The sequence below is a fragment of the Meleagris gallopavo genome, chromosome 1, assembly GCF_905368555.1.
Source record: "Meleagris gallopavo chromosome 1, MGAL_WU_HG_1.1, whole genome shotgun sequence".
NCBI lineage: Eukaryota > Metazoa > Chordata > Aves > Galliformes > Phasianidae > Meleagris > Meleagris gallopavo.
The window spans coordinates 77,331,675-77,350,107 of NC_139404.1; the positions used below are offsets into that span (position 1 = coordinate 77,331,675).

An 18,433-nucleotide genomic window follows, 5' to 3' on the forward strand; every position below is an offset into this window, starting at 1 on the left:
AGATTCTTGAGGACTTGATTTGTATCTCTCCATATCTGGCCAGTGGGAGGTCTTGAAAATGTTCATCTCCCCCCTCACTGAGTACCAGTAGACTGAAAAGCTGAGATGTATTGCCTGCATTGTTTTAGGTTGGAATTAAGGTCATAATCTTATGGTCTGTTGTATTCCTCTATACTGAATGAAAAGGAAAAAGCAGTCCCATTGGCAGCTTTCTCCTATCTCCTTGAATGGGTGCTAGCTTTTTCAGTTTTTAAAAATAAGTAAAAGATGAAAGTAGCATAAGCTTTCCTTATCATTGTAGCTGTATCCTCATCTGATGTCATTTCAAGTGTGTGATGGCAATATTTATGTGGAGTTACAAAGAAGCAGGTCTTAATCTCTATGAATGCTTTTATTGATTTTATTGCATGACTCCTTTGAGAAACAGATGAACTGTGTTACGACTGATTTTACAACATATGTGAGAAGCAATTATCTGTTGACCACGCCAGATAGGAATATCTAACTTCAATCCAGCTCTCTTTGAATTCCTCAAACTAAATGTGACAGGCATAGCCAGGATACTAAGAACTGGCGCACCAAAATTTTGTTGATCAGCTTGAGTCTTTTCAGTATCATTCTCAGCATTTTCAGAGGCTTGAATTGTTTTTTTCTTTCGAGTGGGTGCAGTTTGAAGCTTCCCAATCACTAGTTCCCTCACTAAATCACCAGATTTTGTGTCCATGCTTTGCCTTCTGGTATGATGACAGTTCATATTGGCCTGGGTCTTATCCTGAGCAATTAAAATAATAATAATAATAAATTATTCCTGGTGCAGAATCTAAAAAAAAAAAAAGTTTTTTTTAAATAAAATTAGTAACTTCCTATAATTTTAAAAAGAGACAGAGGTGGCTTCTTATATTAATAAACAAAAGAAGAATTGCCCTTTTAAGCATTGCAGATGTGGTGCTGAGCTCATGGAAAGAGTCCTTTATCATTATGATCAAAGACAGAATGAAACGTTTGCAGTGATGAGTTCTTCTATTGCTTTCCACTGAATTTTTAGCTTGGTAAGAACAGTTTTAGATCATGATTAGTTGTATATTTCCATAACTTCTAAGCCCTTTTCAGAATCTGTAATGTTTAATTCAAAAGAAAGACGTTTCCACAGATTCTTTTAAAGAGACTACAAAGTATTTAAATGTAAAATTTTATGTTTGTAAATGTTTCATGTGGACAGTATAACTTTTTTAAAGATATTCTGTAACTGTCATTGTCTAGATATCAAATACATGTATCTGAATAACACATATTTGGATTGTACAGATGTCTAAATTAGAGGCTATTAACGAAGTAAATTTGAGTCAGCTGAAAGTCATGGAATGAAATAGAGAAACTTTTTGTCAAACTTCTTCTACAGCTGCAAATAGTTTAAGGAGCTTATGACATCCTGCTCTGGAGGATGCAAAAAGCTTTTAAACGCAATTGGAAAAGCAACGTGTGCAGCTACGAGCATCCAAAGCACTGCATGGCTGTGCTGAGACATTGGGCTGCTTGAAGAGTTTGGAAGTATCTCTGTGGGCTCATCAAGAGAGGCCTGTCTCTGCTTTCTGAGGTGTGCAGCTCAGCCTGGAGAAGGGAAGGGGGATTTATTAGAATTGTAGAAGGGATTTTGCTGAGTTCTCCAGTTCTGGCATCTTTGCCTGATGCAGGGAATGAGGGTGGATTTGACAGCCAAAGTGAGGCCTTGACTCCTGACTGCAGCGTGGCCTACTGAGAAAAGCTGAGCTTTGGCCCAAGACAGCAGGACTGGAGTTTGAAGCAACTGTCTTTTCCAGTATGGTCTTTTGCTTTCAAAGTAGGTGTGGGGTATTTGGGTTGTTATGCTCTGGGACAGGAACACAACACTTAGTCCTGGTAGATCAGGTGCATTTCCATGTTGTCGGTTTTCCAGCAAGAGGAGCAGCAATGTTCAATCCCTAGTGAAGAGGTAAGAGAACACGTGAATTTTAACAAGTTTTAGACCAAACTTATTTTAGAAATGCTGCTAGGAAAATCACTGTGGTGTTTTGGAGTTGCCATGCAGAAGTCTTACAGAGAGAAAACAAGTAATATATGTTAAAACACTTGTTGGATACCATGTTTTTGATAGGAGTGTGGGTTTACATAAAGCATTAATGGTGTAGGTGCACACACCATCCAGAGTTAAACACAGGACCAGCAGGCTCACACTTGTGCTCACTACAGATATTTGAATGAGTGAGTGCCTATGGGCTGAAACTTCATGTCTTGTGACTTTCGCTCTGCCCCTTTGGGAAGTCTTCACTCCTTTTGTTTTCATCCCTTTCCAGCTTCAGTGCACCCAGCTCTCATCTCCTGACATAGCACATTCCAGTGCTATGATTTCATGGTACTAGGCAGCCCTCCCCTGCCACGCTGCTCTGCTGCCCGCTGCCTCTCATGGGGTGAACAAACAGCGAATGTAAACTCTCTCCAAAGGAGCAATGTTCTCTGTATATTTTTAGTGCTAGAAATTCAAGATTCATTTAAGGGTGGGTATTTTTGTATTTTTTAATATAGACTTTTGCTAATGCAATTTGCTGAACATCTCATGTTTTATGTTGTTGAAGAGAATCAAAGGAGTGAAAGATGAAAGACTTCTAGTCAAATGGTCCCTCAGCTGGCAGCCAGTGTGGATTTGCTCTTTGTAGTGATTTGCTAGTGTAGCCTGGCTCAGTTTTTATTATTGGATTTACTTGTTTCTGTTAACTTAAAGTTCCATACTTTAAGAAATTGCTGAGCTTTGACTTGCTATAATGCTGCTACTGTTTGATTCTCATGCTTGACTGATTATTTATTGCCCATACACTGAACAAACCTTTTATAAGTGGTCGTTTACCATTTGAACACAGAGGCACCATTAAAGATGCTGTGCTTGTGTTCACTGGTAGACTGTTTCCTGGGTAGACAGAAAACTTCATTCTCTGTTTATTTTAAATTGCGTCCATTTTACATTGTGCATGGATGTTTTCTTTCCAGCTTGTAGCGTGTCAGCAAATATTAACTTATAGTTTTACCCATCTTTAATTAGCTCATTGTCACCCTTCAAGTATTTTGAGTTAAGGCAGAACTTGAACGTGCAAGATATACTGAGACACCAATGTTTTTGATTTTGTTAGTGAAAAATGATTTTGGACTGTCTGTTAAAATGTCTCTATTGCATTTGTACCATCTATTTGAGAATATTATACTCCACGCAGGGGACAGTTTTGCCAATACAACTGATACGTTCATAGTGACTTCATCTACAAAGTGGGCAGTGATCTGGGAAGATCCTGACCGTGTTTTGGGAAACATATGTTGCAAGCACTAAGACTACAAGAGTTCAGAGGCTGAAAGGCTTTGGGCCTGAGGAGGTTCGTGGGTAGAGCTGTCCTCCATGGTTTTAAAGTGGAGGTTTTAAAGCAGATCTGTGGAGTACACCGTGATCCCAGCTTTCTGGTACAGCAGACACTTACCCCAAGGGATAGACTTATTTGTGCTCTGGAGCAGCATGGAGCTTCAGAGTCCATGAGGGAAACAAAGCAATAACAAGGGGACATTTTACACGATACTTTGTCTATGCTACACTCAAAAGATGTGCACATTTCTGCACCATCTTTTAACATAGTCATCTAAATGTACTTTATTTGGTGCAGGTCCACAGTAGATTTCTACAATGTCATAAAGTTTCTTCAGTATTCTAACAGTGCAGTTTGGAATCCTTCTCTGTATTGTCACTGCATTCAAAGCAGTAGTAGCCTCCTTAATCAGTGCCTCCTTACTGTCTTGATGTGCTGTGCCCTGCTGGGCAGCAGGGCATGGGAAAGAATGAGCAGCAGAAGAAAATACTAGGAGAACATGGGAGGTGCAAAACTATGTAGAAAAGAGAATGAGAGGGGCTGTGGGCAACTGTAGCTTGTGTAGAATAGTGTGGTTAAACAGGCATATAAATCTGGAAAGCTGGAAAACAAGCAGCACTGTGGATAGAAAGGAAGGAGGAAGGGAGCATCAGGGTTTGAGCTGAATGAAGAGAGACAGGAACATGAGAATAGGAGATGTGCTCTGAGGAAAAGCTAGTTGTTCCAGGATCCCTGTGGGTCCAGAACACTATTTCAGTAATCATCTATTTATATCTTGTTTTCTTTTCTGAGCTCTGTTCTCCTAGTGAAGAATTGGAATATGGGAAGCAAAAGACAAATGTTATGCCTGTTAAATACCTGTTGCGTTGCTTCACAGCTGCTCTATGTCCTTAACATCACAGCTCTGAACCCTGGTGAATCTTGAGTTTCTACTAAGTTTCATTTCATTTATGCATGTTGGGCTTCTTTCTGTCTCTTGCTCTAGGTGAGCATCTGGCCTCACTTGGCCAACAGCAAGTTACCTGCAGTCCTTGGGCCAGGTCATAGCTTCTGCCAGTGGTGATAAATGTGCTGCTATGGGTTCCTTGGCGAACAAGAAATATAAGGATTGCATATTTTGTAATGTGCAGAAAAGGAGTGTGGTGGTCGAGGACCTCATCGCAAGAACTGGGAGTTAGAATTGCTGTTTGAGGAAATGGTGTGATTTTTCACTGCACTGACTACCTGACAGCTACAAGGCTAGAGGTCCTCCAAGAGTACCTAGAAACTGACTCAGAAATAGACCTAGAAGTCAAGCTGTTATTTGGGATGGTGTGGGAAGGTTATTGCCTGGATTTAAACGTGTGGGCACTTATGAGAGAAATTAGCATGGCTGCCAACCCGAACTTCCTCTTACCTGTCAGCACAAACACTAATACATTGGATAAGAAAACTGTCTTGATTTGAAAAATTGGCTTACTTTTAAAGCAGGGAGAAATTTTCAGCAAATTCTGAAGGAAGTTGACCAGGCTTTTCAGAACTATAAATTATGTTTGAAAAAAGTTCTACTTTGAAACACTTTCTCAGTCATTTTTCTTGAGTCTGTCTGAGTCAAAAAGAATTAAGGGAATGCAGTCAATTTGGAGTCCTGTTTTTAATAGTTAAAAATACTGATACTTGTCCTTGACTCTTACTGCCATTTTATGTGGTTTCATAGTTGAATTACTACTTCTTTTTTCTCTTTTCACTCCCCCTAAACCCCCTCGGCCCATACATTTATAACAGATTCACAGGATTGGAAACAGATTATATCAATAAATAAATAATCTATTTTTTAATAGAGGTTTCTTATAAAATTAATCAGGAAAGAAATGATGCAGCCAGAAATACAATGAAATAGATGTTCCCATTGCACACCTGAGTCTGACAGTTTGTATCGTACAGCTTTGTACTGGGACTACCTGTTGAGGTTGCTGAGACCCTCATGTATAAGTTGAGCAGTCTTGCATACTCTCATAACTTGGCACGTTGCAAGCATTTTCTTATAAAACATTGCTGAATTACTTTCTGAATATGGTGGAATTCTTTGGAAGGGTCAGGAGGTAATTGATCATACAGTGACAGCTTAGGGTTCTGAGAAATGGTCAGATGGAGCGCAAAGATGCAGGAAAACAAATTTTCCAAGATGTAACTGTCACTTAGCCAAGTGATTTTTTTTTTTTTTTTTAAGCTTTTTAATCTCTGTTCACAACCTCAGCTTCTTAATCTTTTTTCTTTTTTTTTTCCCTGTGAACTCCCTTCAGATGTTCATTTTTTATTGGTATTGTGTATTCATGTGATCCTAAGCTGTGGTAAGGTTTCTTTACAGAACCCTTTAGAAACTCACCTGCTGCCAAGATGGTTAGTTTGAAGACTTTGATGGTCTTGACTTCTGAGTCAAGAAGTAGTTTTCTTTCAGGAACCACTCCAAACGTTCTTTGTAGCTAGCATAAGGCTGCAGTGTTCATGGGAGTTAAGATGGCAATCAACTTGGATACTATATATGTTTATAATAAAAATGTTCTCTTTGTTATGATCTTAAGTATCAGTATCAGAGTGGGCAATGTATTAAAGAGAAGCACAAAGTAAAAAAAGTGAAGAAAAGATGAATATACCACTTGGTTTCTGAAACCTAGTATTCACTGATCTTGTTTATAGCTGTGTTTGTTTATATATACAGTCTGATTTCTTAAAATCGTGCTAGTTGTCCGTCCCTGGGGTAAGGTAGAGTATTTTGACTGACTTTTTGCACCTACTTTTAAGCATCCCTAGAGAGGGCTTTCTAGTACATTTGGAAGCAGAAAGAAGGGACAAGTGCAAGTAAGGCTTTATTAATGAGTTAATTAATGAGTTTAAAAACATATATATATTTGTGCTTCTGTTAATTTTACTACTACTTTCTAACAGAATGTGGTAATGGATCGGATTTTCTCTGGTATCCAGCCGACTGGGACGCCTCATCTTGGTAACTACCTTGGAGCTATTCAGAACTGGGTGAATCTGCAGGAAAAGTACAACTCAGTGTTATACAGCATTATGGACCTGCACTCTCTCACCATGCCCAAGGAGCCAGCTGTCCTTCGACAAAACGTACTGGACATCACTGCTGCCATCCTTGCCTGTGGGATTGACCCAAGGAAGTGCTTCTTGTTCAGACAGTCACTGGTTAGTGCTCGTTATGTTAAAATTGTTTCTGGTTAAGTGGCTTTCCAGATATGTTAATGAATGAACATAGCATTATTACCAAATTCCTTTTGCTGTCTGTGTTTGTGGTCCTAGAAAATGTTAGCTGAAACTATGATCAGGAAGTCTGTTTGGACAGAAGTATGTTTTAAATTTCTCAGACTAAGTAAGATGCTTGTGCATGTCTTATGGATACCAGGTGCCCACCACAGTGTTCTCTCATTCCTCTTCCTTAACAGGACTCCCAGCTGCTTCTACTCATCACTGAGTTTTCTCCTTTCTTAAATCTGCTCACCTAGAGACACACACAGTGTCACTTATGGCTCAGCTTTGGATATTTTGCTCAAGTTACTTTTGGAGCAACTGTAGCTGGTTCTGATCTGATGTGGGGCAGCTACAGGGCTCTGCTCACAGAGGCCATCCCTGCAGCCCCACTGACACCAAAACCTTGCCATGTAAAACCAATACAACATGTTATGAATAACACACTGAAAAGACCTGTTAAGTATTAATTTACCTCCATAGGTTTCACCTTGGTCACAAAAGGTTGATGCTTAAATGCATAAGCGTAGTTTGTACAACCATAAGGGCAAGTAAAACACGTTTTTGTTTTTGTACTGGCATTTACCACTCAATCTGCTAGCAGCACAATATCTACTACTAGTGATTAGCATGGGATGCTTTGTGTCAGTTCCACATCATAAACTGTAGGAAGTTGAGTTTTCTCTGGGATTTTTCCCCCTCTTTTGATGTAACCTCCTTTTCATACACATCTTTTTTTCAACCTGATCTAGGTAATTCCTGGTGAAATAGTTGCTTCTTCATCTAATCACCCCGTGAAGTATTGAACTTGCCTTCTTACTTGGTACATGTCAGCCTGATCTATCACATGCTGCATTTTCCTGGAACATAACTTAATTTCTTGCCCCGTTAACTTTCCATAAACTGGCAAACTTCTGCAGTTTCCCACAGAGGCAGATGAGTCATAGCTTCTGCTGTTCTGAAGACTTCTTTAAACAGACTTGCAGTAGTACTTCAAAGGTGATGTATGCAGGGTCTGAATTTTGTCAGTGAGAGATGAAACTCAGCCATTCCATTTCTCCTTTGAACATGCTTCTTTACCAACAGTTTTCTGTTGTTAAACTGCAAATGATAATCGTGACTCCATCTCCTTGATGGATTTTGAATTGATGAAGAGAGATTTACTTCCTGCTTTGCCCTTTCCTTTGGATTTGAAAATAAATCCCCGGTACATTAACACAGAATTCCAATAGAGGTATGATTAATTCAGCCTTTGTTCAAATCTGTTCGTCACTTCAAATTAAAAGTTTGAGTTTTACCTTGGCTCTAATCTGTCTTAATCTCATCCATTTTAATGCTGACATTAACTGGAATTTCAGTATGAGTTACAAGCCAGTAAATAGTCCAGTAAAAACCAGTCTGGATTGTTTTTTCTTGTTCTTTTTTTAAAAGCAGCTGAACAATTCCTTTAGTTATTGAACTAACTGATCAGTAACTAAATACACAGCCGAGGTCTCTTCAGTGTGAAAGTGAGAAGAGAAATGATTTGCAGATCGTGGTTAGAGAGGAATGAAAAAGGGTTTATAAAACTGAAGGTGGTATGGAGAAAATAGATAAGGAAAAACCTTTTTATCCACTGAAGCATATAAACTAACGTATCAAACTGAAGTTATAAATACAATAATGAACTGATGTTAAAATAAGTGAACATCTACTCAATTCAGCACAAGCATGAAAGTATTGCATTTCTTGAAGCCCGTAATTGGGCTATGGGACTTCTTGGATGCAGTGCAGTCTGAAATGTATTCAGGAAAGGACTGAAAGAATTAACTTGAAAAATCTGTTGGGCTCTGTTACGTACCTGAGGTGCCACTTCTGAAGTGCCACCAAAGTTGATGCTATTTTATGTGTTGGCTGGTCTTTGTTAAATGTACTACAGTTTGTCCAGATATGTTTTTTCTTGTTACATAATGCTTTAGATTAAATATTTGCTTTCTATAGTTTGATGTTTTGAACCATGTTCTTATTAGTACCACAAGTGTATCAGTACAGCTTTCAGAAGTGGCTGATTTTTGCAGATTTTTGTAAGCTTTTTGTCATACTGCAAAGAGTGGGACTATGCCAGTTGTTTATGAATCCAGACCATTCTGTTAGGTTCAGGCTGCAGTGAAGTTGCTTTCCCAAAAACAACTCTTGAAGCTGTATGTGGGGGTCAAGTATACGCAGAGATGCACTTTGGCCTGTTACAATTGCATTAACAGGACCAGACACGGCTCTGGAAGCAATTAAAAGGAATATCTGCATGTAGCTGCTGATGCGAGGAAAGGAGACAGGAACATTGCTGATGTGATAATTGCATTAGTAGGATAAAAAAAATAGTAAGTTATGGAATGACATAATATTAAAATGATTATTCTGCTGCATAAAGTTGTGAGATAGGTTGTAGCTATTGCTAATTAAGAGTTTATTGCTTGACTTTTTGATTGATAATTACTACTTTAAGAAAAGAAAAGAGAAGAAAAGATGATCTCTCTTTTTCAGCAACTGTAGCAGTCCCTGAAGATGGTCTAAAAAAGACCCAGTTTTGTTTGCAAGCATTTGGCCTAGGTGTAAAAACAAAATAAACTGGCTGGATACTGACATGGCTGTGCTTTCAGAGGACAGCAAAAAAAAAAAAAAAAAGAAATCCATCTGCAAATAGAGAGCTGCTTAACATGTTTGGTGATTGGTAGTGTGGCTTTCTGTTTTATCAGTTCAATTCAGTATCAAAAAGAGTTCTCAGTAGATTAGCATGCTACAGTTCTTGCTGTATTTTCTGTTCTATCTTGAAAATTGCACTTGTGTAGATCACAAAGTGCTGCTGCCACAGTCACTTCTGATTAAAACTTGAGTTCATTTTTCAATAAGCCCCATGCAATTATGTGATTATGAAAAGCATACTTGGTTTTAATCACTAAAACAAGCTACAAGTAATGACTGGAAGCGCCCTTTTTTGTTAGCAGTAAGAGCAGAATGAAAATCTTGCACTGTAAAAATATGGCAGTAAGGGCAAGCTCCTATTAAGAGAATTGATCATACAGTTACTATTGCAAATTATCCTGCATCCTTTAATGATTCTCTGGACCAAACTGGGCAGGAATGGTCTAGAGCTGCTGAAAAGAATTTTTTGTTTTAGCTTATTCTTTTTGTTCTTTCTCTTGCTTCTTGTGTTGCTTTCCAGGAATATGTTTGCCATATGTGAAAAAATTATTGATTATCTTGCTTCTCCAAAAGCTTGCGCATTTGGTAAGGATTGCACTGTCAGTAGCCTTTTATTTACAGCGTAGTTTATGCAGATCAAATCTCTAATCCAGAGCTATCTGAAATGCTTCTAAGATTTTCCCATATTTTATCATAATTTCCAATCCAAGCAGGAGGCAAAAGGCTGAACAATATTAAACACAAATGGACTATTGGGGAAAAAAGGTATAAGGAGAAGAGGGAGCTCTCAATTTTACAGCAGATCCAAAAGGTACAGTGGTGGGGTTACAGGTTACTTTTGAGACCCAGAACTGATTTCTGTAATGTCCATGCTTTGCAAGAGGAGTGATCAGCTGATGTTTTTATATGAGTTTGAAGGCATGTGGCATTCTTGTTTGTCATATATACAGCTCGGTTATCTCCTAATGAAAATTGGCTATGTATGCTTCAGGATTTTGTAAATTACTGTTTTTCATGACACACATAAACAGAAACTAAATGGCTGTTTGAATATTTGTCTATGTATACGTACATAGCTGTTCCGTAAATGCCTCCTACACTTGTACTAATTTGATCTCCATCTTTTGGAAGCAGTAGCTAGAATGAACAGGTGATGAGAACTTGAAAGTATTTAGAAATCATAAAGATGATGGTGAATATTTAGGACAGTGTTTGGAGCTGTGCTATCTGTGAGAAGTTATAAGCAAGTACATCTAGTTAAAGTATCTAAGAAAACACAATTATGACATATGTTGAACGCTAGAATGGCCTCCCAGTAAGCAAAGCATCTTCATTACTGTTGCTAGTTGTTTGTTTTTTAATTACATTTTCCTAGGCGGGAAGACAAGTCACGAAAGAGAGACAATTTCTGTAAAAATTAAATTGCATATTTCAAAATTACAAATTTTGATTCAGACCACAGCTGCCAGGTATATGAAAGCCTCTTTCCTCTTGAAGAAAACAATGTCAGGATACATATTGAGTAGCTGCCTTTGCCTACCAGGCATGAAAGAGAAGTAACAGATTAATGACTTATGCAACAAATCCCAAGAATACTATAAAAAAGAAGAAATTTATTCCTTAAATTGTACCATAACTGATAAAAGCTGTAACAGTCTTCTTTCATAAAACATAGAATGTTTTAATAAAAACAAAAAGCATAGTGAGGGGAAGAAAAAAAGACAGTAAGCAATCTGCACACATGGTAAGCTTGTATGTTATAACCCATTTACTCTGATTTCTGGTGGATACCATACACATTTAAGTTCTTACCCATAACCATCTTGTGTCTCATCTGCTTCACAGTCAAAACAATTTTAGAAACTGCTCTTGCTTTAATGTGGTCTCAGACTATTCTTCCTGTCCACCTACCTATCCTCATCAACACATGCTAAATATCCCAAGGGAAGCTAAAATTCCATCAGAGTTGATTGAGCAGGCAGAAGTTGATATGCTTGCCCTAGTGCTTCTCTGAGAAGTCCTGTGAGTTTCTAGACAACATCACATTCAATTTCTGGGTGGAAAATTGCAGTTATCAGCCTTTTGGATGGGGAGCTTAATTTTTCTAGTATAACAAACAGAGTGTTCTTGCAATGTGAAGGCAAATTGAAGTACTAACTCTGGGAGGTGGGAATTTGCCAATTTGTCTTAGCCTGAACTCCAAATGTCAAAATATGGCAGCTTAAATGTGTGTGCTAATTGTTTATTGCTATTATTTTCCAGAAACATCCATCTGCTTTGTATTGTGGGCAGAGTTTGAATGGATTCAGGATACTTCTTGTCCAATTTTCAGAGAGAATTAAAAGCTTCCATTGCATCACGGCTTATAAATTCATTAAAGTCCATTTAGTTTAGTATAATCCATTGAAAACTTCCTGTCATAAGAGAATGTATGTAACTAATCTAGAAAACTATTCTGCTTCTCTCATTCCTCCATTTTCTCTTCCATAGGACTGGGCTAGACATAACTAGAGCTCAGTGGGGAGAAATCATAGTTCAGTTAAATTCTTTTTTTTTTTTTTTTTTTTTTTTTTATATATCTTCTTCCACCTCTCTTCTCTTTTAGTTTACCTGGTTTATTTCATGGAATCATAGAATTGCTCAGATTGGGAAAGACCTTAAAGATCATCAAGTCTACCCACAACCTGACCATATTACCCTAACTCTAACAACCCTCTGCTAAATCATGTCCCTGAACACCACATCCAAATAGTTTTTAGCCATCTTGCTCAGGAGCCTATTCCAGTGCTTAACCAGCCTTTCTGTAAACAAGTGTTTCCCGATATCCAACCTAAACTTACCCTGGTGCAACTTGAGGCCATTTCCCCTCGTCCTGTCACCAGTGAGACCAGCCCCGCTCTCACTGTAAGCACCTTTCAGATATTGGAAGAAAGCAATAATGTCTCCCCTCAGCCTCCTTTTCCCCAGACTAAACAGCCCCGGTTCCTTCAGTCACTTCTCATAGGGCACATTCTCCAAGCACTTCACAAGCTTTGTTGCCCTTCTTTGGACGTGCTCCAGCACCTCGATATCCTTCTGTACTGAGGTGCCCAAAACTGCACACAGTACTCGAGGTGAGGCCTCATCAGTGCTGAGTACAGGGCAGGATGACTTCCCTAGTCCTGCTCACCACTCCATTCCTGATACAAGCCAGGATGCCATTGGCCTTCTTGGACACTTGGGCTCATATTCAGCTGACTGTCCATCTGTACACCAAGGTCCCTTTCTATCAGGCAGCTTTCCAGCCACTCCTCCCCAAGCCTGTAGGGTTGCCTGGGGTTGTTGTGACCAAAATGCAGAACCTGACACTTGGCTCTATTGAACAGTACAGTATTGAATTGTACAGTTTACCTTGGCCCATAGATGCAGTCTATTCAGGTCCATAATGTAGCTGTTTATACATTCCTGTCTCCACCAATTTATAGACACACCAAACTGATTACTCAGACAGAATTATTGGTTCAACTAAGAAGATGTTTCTAAAAACAAATCCATTGGTTATGAACAAAGTGAGGAAAAAGGTTTTCTGGGCCAAGTAATTGTGTTCTGTCTGATTTTATAACTGACTCCAGTGCAGATATTCTTTGTCAGATATTTGGGATAGAAGAACCAGATCTTACTTATATCAATTTTAACCAAATATAAACGAGGATAAGTTATTAAGTTGGTCAAAAGTAACAATGACAGCTGTGACAACTAATTGATTTACCAATAATAGCTAATCACCCCCTCCCTCACAGTTTAGGATATTGCTTAGCTTATGTTCTTTAAGACATATGCTGCCTTTGTAACTGTGAATTTATTCTACCCTACAATTATTTCTTTGAACGGGAATTTGGGATGCCATGTCATATTTTTTATCGTCTAAGTTTCTCAGTGGGTGTTTCAATTGCTGTGTGCCTTTGATTCAAGAGCAGCCTAATTTGTCTTTTTCATGGCTCCATTATGCTCCTTAACTGTACAGTATAAATGTGCATTACCAAGTATCTTGAACGTACTACTCTCAGTGTTAGGCATTAATAAAATCTTATCTCCTCTTGAAAAACAAATGTGGGGAGCGCTTCCTTATAAAAGACCTCTTTAATTTTTTGGGAGCACTAACTGGTATGGAGTGATAAAAATTCTTAAAAATATTTCCTTTCTTGTGAAGTTTAGGTCATGTTCTGTCCTCTGTCCACACTTCTTTTAGTATACAGATATCCAGATTACATCCCCAGACCTATTTCTTTGTCTTCTGCACTGTCAAAAAGAGATCTTTGAAGCTCTGTGCAAATTTCAAATATAGCTTGTAGTGAAGTTACACTGTTGCAATGTAACAGATATGCAGCAACTTTGAAGTCCCTTTCAAAGAAGGGCATAGTTTGAAACTTAGGGAAATCTGTATTCAAAATGAAACAATGAATCTCTCTTTGCAGGAAGGCACTTAAGCTTCTGACACACAACTTTCTGATGCCCACACTCAGCAATGAATAAAAGCTAAGCAGTAACTGGCAGGCTGCAGCAATCCATTTGGACCTTCTCCAGAATTAGGTGAAAATTAAAAGGAAAGTGCTTGTTAAGAGCTTTTGTAGTTACACCTTTTAGCCAGATTCTTTGGATTTCACTATAAGTAGTGAATCATCTTCTGGAACAGTCCTTCTTACCTATTCTTCTGCTGAGCGTCCTCATTTGTACCTCATTTACAAACACTCAGTGATGGGTAGCCAATGAAAAGTCACAGTCCAACCCTTTAGGAGACTGTGCTGGATCATCACCTGGGCCTGGATGGAAATTAAATGATCACATGGAATGCAGAGTATTTACCAACTACTAGAGTTTTTCCAAGGAACAGAGAAAAAATAGCAAATATCAGTCTATAAAGCCAAGAAGCTATAAAGAAGCAACAGGAAACTGAGGCAAGTACAGTGCCCAATAGGATTACTTTATGAGCTTTTCTTCACTCCTGAATTACCACACTCCTAAGCAAAACTACCAGACAAGAGCATAAGATGGAAAAAAAAACCACAAACACATAAATCACCTCAGACTGATGAACAGTAGATTTTATTTTTTTACACAATGAAGACTATATTATTGAGTTGAAGTATGTCACTTAATTGCCAGCTAAGCTCTACAGTACTGTTGCAAAACTGGAAAATAAAATAGAGATGTTTTTGGCATTAAAAGTGAAATGTCTACTGCAACCAGCTAAAAACTGCAACTCTACTGTTAATGAAAGCCCAGCAACAAAACAGAAAGCATCCAGAAGAGGATTTATTTGCAAGAGTTGTTAGTGCTAGTAATTAGACTATATCTAGCATTTGAACAACACAATCACACTCTCCTTTGATGAAGGAGCGCCTTTGAAGATAACTTTCTGATGCAGGTGGTGGAGGAACCGATGAGGGGAGGGGTGTTGCTGGATCTTATTCTCACTAATAAGGAAGGGCTTGTCAAGGAAGTAAAGGTCAGGGGCAGCTTGGGTTGTAGTGACCATGAGATGGTGGAGTTCAAGATCTTGAGTGGAAGAAGCAAAGCGAAAAGTAGGATTGCTACTCTGGACTGTAGGAGAGTCTACTGTGATCTCTTCTGGGACCTACTTGCAGCTATCCCGTGGGCAAGGGTGTTAGAAGGTAAGGGGGCCTGTGAGAACTGGTCGGCATTTAAACAATTATTCTAAGCTCAGGATCAGTGTGTCCCTGATCTGTGAGCAAGAAATCAGGAAAGGGTGGCAGGAGACCTGTATGGATGAGCAAGGAGCTCGTACACAAACTCAAAGAAAAGAAGAAGGTCCATGAAATGTCGAAAAAGGGTCTGACCACTTGGGAAGACTATAGAGATGTTGGCAGGGCCTGCAGGGGTGCGATGAGGATGGCTAAAGCCCGCCTGGAATTGAATCTGGCAAAGGTAATAAAGGATAATAAAAAAGGCTTTTTTAAGTATGTTAACAGTAAAAGGAAGACTAGGGAGAATGTGGCTCCCCTACTAAGTGAGGGGGGTGTTCTGGTAACAGGGAATGCTGAGAAGGCAGAGATACTGAATGCCTTCTTTGCTTCTGTCTTCAGTGAAAAAGCTCTCCCTCAGACCCCGGAGGTTAGTGAGAGGATCTGGGGAATGGAAGTCAGGGAAGAGGCGGTCTGAGAGCACCTAGGCAACACCAATGTTCATAAATCCATGGGACCTGATGGGATGCATCTACGGGTGCTAAGGGAGTTGGAGAGGATTAATTGCATGCGCTGGTACAGGCTGGGGGATGACCTGCTGGAGAGGAGATCTGCGGAGAGGGACCTGGGTGTCCTAGTAGACGACAGGTTGGCCATGAGCCAGGAGTGTGCCCTTGCAGCCAAAAAGGCCAATGGCATTCTGAGGTGCATTAAAAAGAGCGTGGCCAGCAGGCCGAGGGAGGTAATCTTCCCCCTCTACTCTGCCCTGGTAAGGCCTCATCTGGAGTACTGCGTCCAGTTCTGGGCTCCCCAGTACAAAAAAGACAGGAATCTCTTGGAAAGAGTCCAGCGGAGGGCCACAAAGATGGTGAAGGGCCTGGAGCATCTCCCCTGTGAAGAAAGGCTAAGTGAACTGGGTCTGTTTAGCCTTGAGAAAAGAAGACTGAGAGGGGACCTGATCCAGGTTTATAAATATCTAAGGTGTGGAAGGCAGAGTGGGGAGGCTAGACTGTTTTCAGCAGTGTGTGAAGAAAAGACAAGGGGGAATGGCCAGAAACTGCAGCATAGGAAGTTTCGCACAAATGTTCACAAGTACTTCTTTATGGTGAGGGTGATGGAGCACTGGAACAGGCTGCCCAGGGAGGTTGTGGGGTCTCCTTCTCTGGAGATATTCAAGACCCACCTGGACACCTACTTGTGTGACCTGGTGTAGGGAACCTGCTTTGGCAGGGGAGTTGGACTCGATGATCTCTGGAGGTCCCTTCCAACCCCTATGATTCTGTGAAAAAGCCTTCCTCTAGAAATAGAAGGCTGCCCATGCAAAAACACAGGCATCAAGACATTATTTTGTCTACTGTCATCCAACCAACATCCACTTCTGACATCATAGGCCAACATCAGAAAATGGAAGGCATTGATTTCAGCTACCCTTGCCTGCATTTTTGCATGGCTCAGATTGGTAAGTATAAGGGCAGGACAATGGAAAAACAGTCCAAACATTTATTTTTTAAACTATTCTACTCTCTACTCAGGGCCAGTTGAGGATGCAGATACTCTTCTTCTAACACTAACATTCCGCTTGAATCTTTTCTGCCGGCGGAGATAGTCCTTCTTGAAATAGGGATTGTAGTAGCAGAGTAACTGCAAAACACAAAGGGGAAGAGTTTGTTACTACAGTTTCAAGACAAAGGTACAATAACTAATAATTAGAATTTCAAAGGACCGAGAGAGAGGACTTTCAGGGGCAATTCAAACAGGAATACGTAGGTATGAAACATGGTATGGCTAAGAACATAGGTCTCTCCAAAATTAATGCCTCCTATTTCTTTCCATGGAAATTACAACAGCTATTAAGTGCACAATACTGTTATTTGATACAGCAAGTTCTCAGCTACAAAACACTCTTTATCAACTCTCAGCACCCTTCTGAACCACCCACCACCTCACTGTGCTCACATCCACTCTTTGGTCTCCATAAATGTTCAGCAGTTGTCAGCAAACATTGATGGGTGTCATTTCTTTCCACATGAAAGAATTCAGTTCCACCTCTGACGTCGTGGGCCAACATAAATCGGGAAGCATTACATTCAGAGCAGCCCTGGTAACAACCACCCTTGCTTGCATTTTTGCCATTTGCGAGCTACAGAGGAATGTAAGATTTTCAGAAACATAAGTACCCAAATATCACCAGCTGTCAATCACCTCATTTTGGACTGACTGGCCACCAATCCCACTGTCCCAAGAGCTATTTCACAGGTAGAGAGACTGCATACCTCGCAAGGAGTAGAAATTGCTGCTCCCTCTGCTGGGAATCCAGCACGTGAGGCAGAGCTTGGCGAATCCCCTTCTGTAATATAGAAGCCATGATGATGAAGGTGGCGAACAAAACTTTTCATGTTGTCAATGTCAAAGATTTTGAGAGATCCTGTCCTGGCCAGGACTTCTGTCCTGAACAACTGTTCCTCGATCACTATAAAGTCTCCACCATCACCCCACCAAATGGACTGGAAGTGATTGCTTTCAGTAACTTTCCAGAGGTTTTTCAGAAAGTAGCAGGATGACAGGTCTTTGGCTTTGGCGGAGCACTTCTCAAAAAGATCATGATGTCGTCTTTTGGCACATGGTTCCCCACGAGAAAGTGGAGAAGCCTTTTCTTCTTGGATAGGCCCTAAGGCAGCGTCCCGAGCCGTTCTTTTACAGCGGACTGGACGGGCAGCAGAACCCGCAACTGCCAAGTTGATGTTTGGCACAGAAACACCTGATGTTTCCTGTGAAGGTGTCTCCATTTGAGTTATTAATTTTTCACCTTGACAGAAATTCCTTTCCACAAATGTTCCTACAGCCAACGAGGCTTGTCGTGCCACCAGCAGGAAGAAGCACAGTGACATCATAGAGCAGAGAACGTTTGCTGGCATAATGGGGCAGTGAGGTACACAATAATTAAGGAAATATGAGCCAAAATATTTATGCTACCCAAACCAACAGATAAAAAGATAACTGTATTATCCCCGAGGAGCATTATTTTAAATAATGACTTCATTGGCTGTATGCATGTATATGTATACACACATATAACAGTCGTAATAGTTACCCTTGCTTGCATTTCTGAAAAAAATAACAATTAAAAATTAAAAAATAAAGGAAGAGGAAAAAACCTGACAGTGCAGAGTGAGGTTTGTTTGGCCACAAGGAGAATGTTAGTCATTTTTTCTGGAAAAAAATGACATTGGAGGAAATGTTCCTCAGTAGACCTGCAGCTGGCTGAAGATTGGAAAGTCTGGTAGTGTGATCACTTTTTTGGAGTGGCACAGGCAGTAGTTATATCCCTCAGGATTTCATGCTGGGTGCAGTTCTGGATCAACGTGTTCGTTTGTGTTCGTGATGTGGAGAAGGTATTGAACAGTAGCATCACTAGAAAGGACACAGTGGTCTAGGAAATTCGTATCACTC

At 39.9% G+C, this 18,433-nt stretch overlaps 2 protein-coding genes across 6 annotated transcripts in view; one reads left to right on the forward strand and one right to left on the reverse strand.

The window, feature by feature from the left end:
• WARS2 (tryptophanyl tRNA synthetase 2, mitochondrial) overlaps positions 1–18,433 on the forward strand; it is a 47,557-nt gene that overhangs the window by 13,487 nt on the left and 15,637 nt on the right. For 4 of the 5 annotated variants that reach the window (XM_003202691.5, XM_010718674.4, XM_085236300.1 and 1 more), the window contains one exon: positions 6,306–6,563. In XM_003202691.5, coding sequence (XP_003202739.4) covers positions 6,306–6,563 — 258 coding nt within the window. Of the gene's footprint in view, positions 1–1,358; positions 1,970–6,305; positions 6,564–18,433 lie in introns of those variants that run through there. The other variant, XM_085236284.1, reaches the window with a different exon arrangement.
• LOC146545449 (heat shock transcription factor, Y-linked-like) lies at positions 16,508–17,769 on the reverse strand. Its single transcript, XM_085216778.1, has 2 exons — positions 17,257–17,769; positions 16,508–16,624 (listed from the first exon to the last, which is right to left on the reverse strand). The coding sequence occupies exons 1-2, from the start codon at positions 17,767–17,769 to the stop codon at positions 16,508–16,510; spliced, it is 630 nt and encodes a 209-aa protein (XP_085072904.1).

What these genes read in the sequence shown, in the direction of transcription:
- LOC146545449 (XM_085216778.1), bottom strand. Translation starts at nt 17,769, where the DNA reads ATGGAGACACCTTCACAGGAAACATCAGGTGTTTCTGTGCCAAACATC. An exon ending in CAATTTCTACTCCTTGCGAG is followed by an intron (nt 16,625 to 17,256) that starts GTATGCAGTCTC and finishes TGTGTTTTGCAG; the next exon opens with TTACTCTGCTACTACAATCC.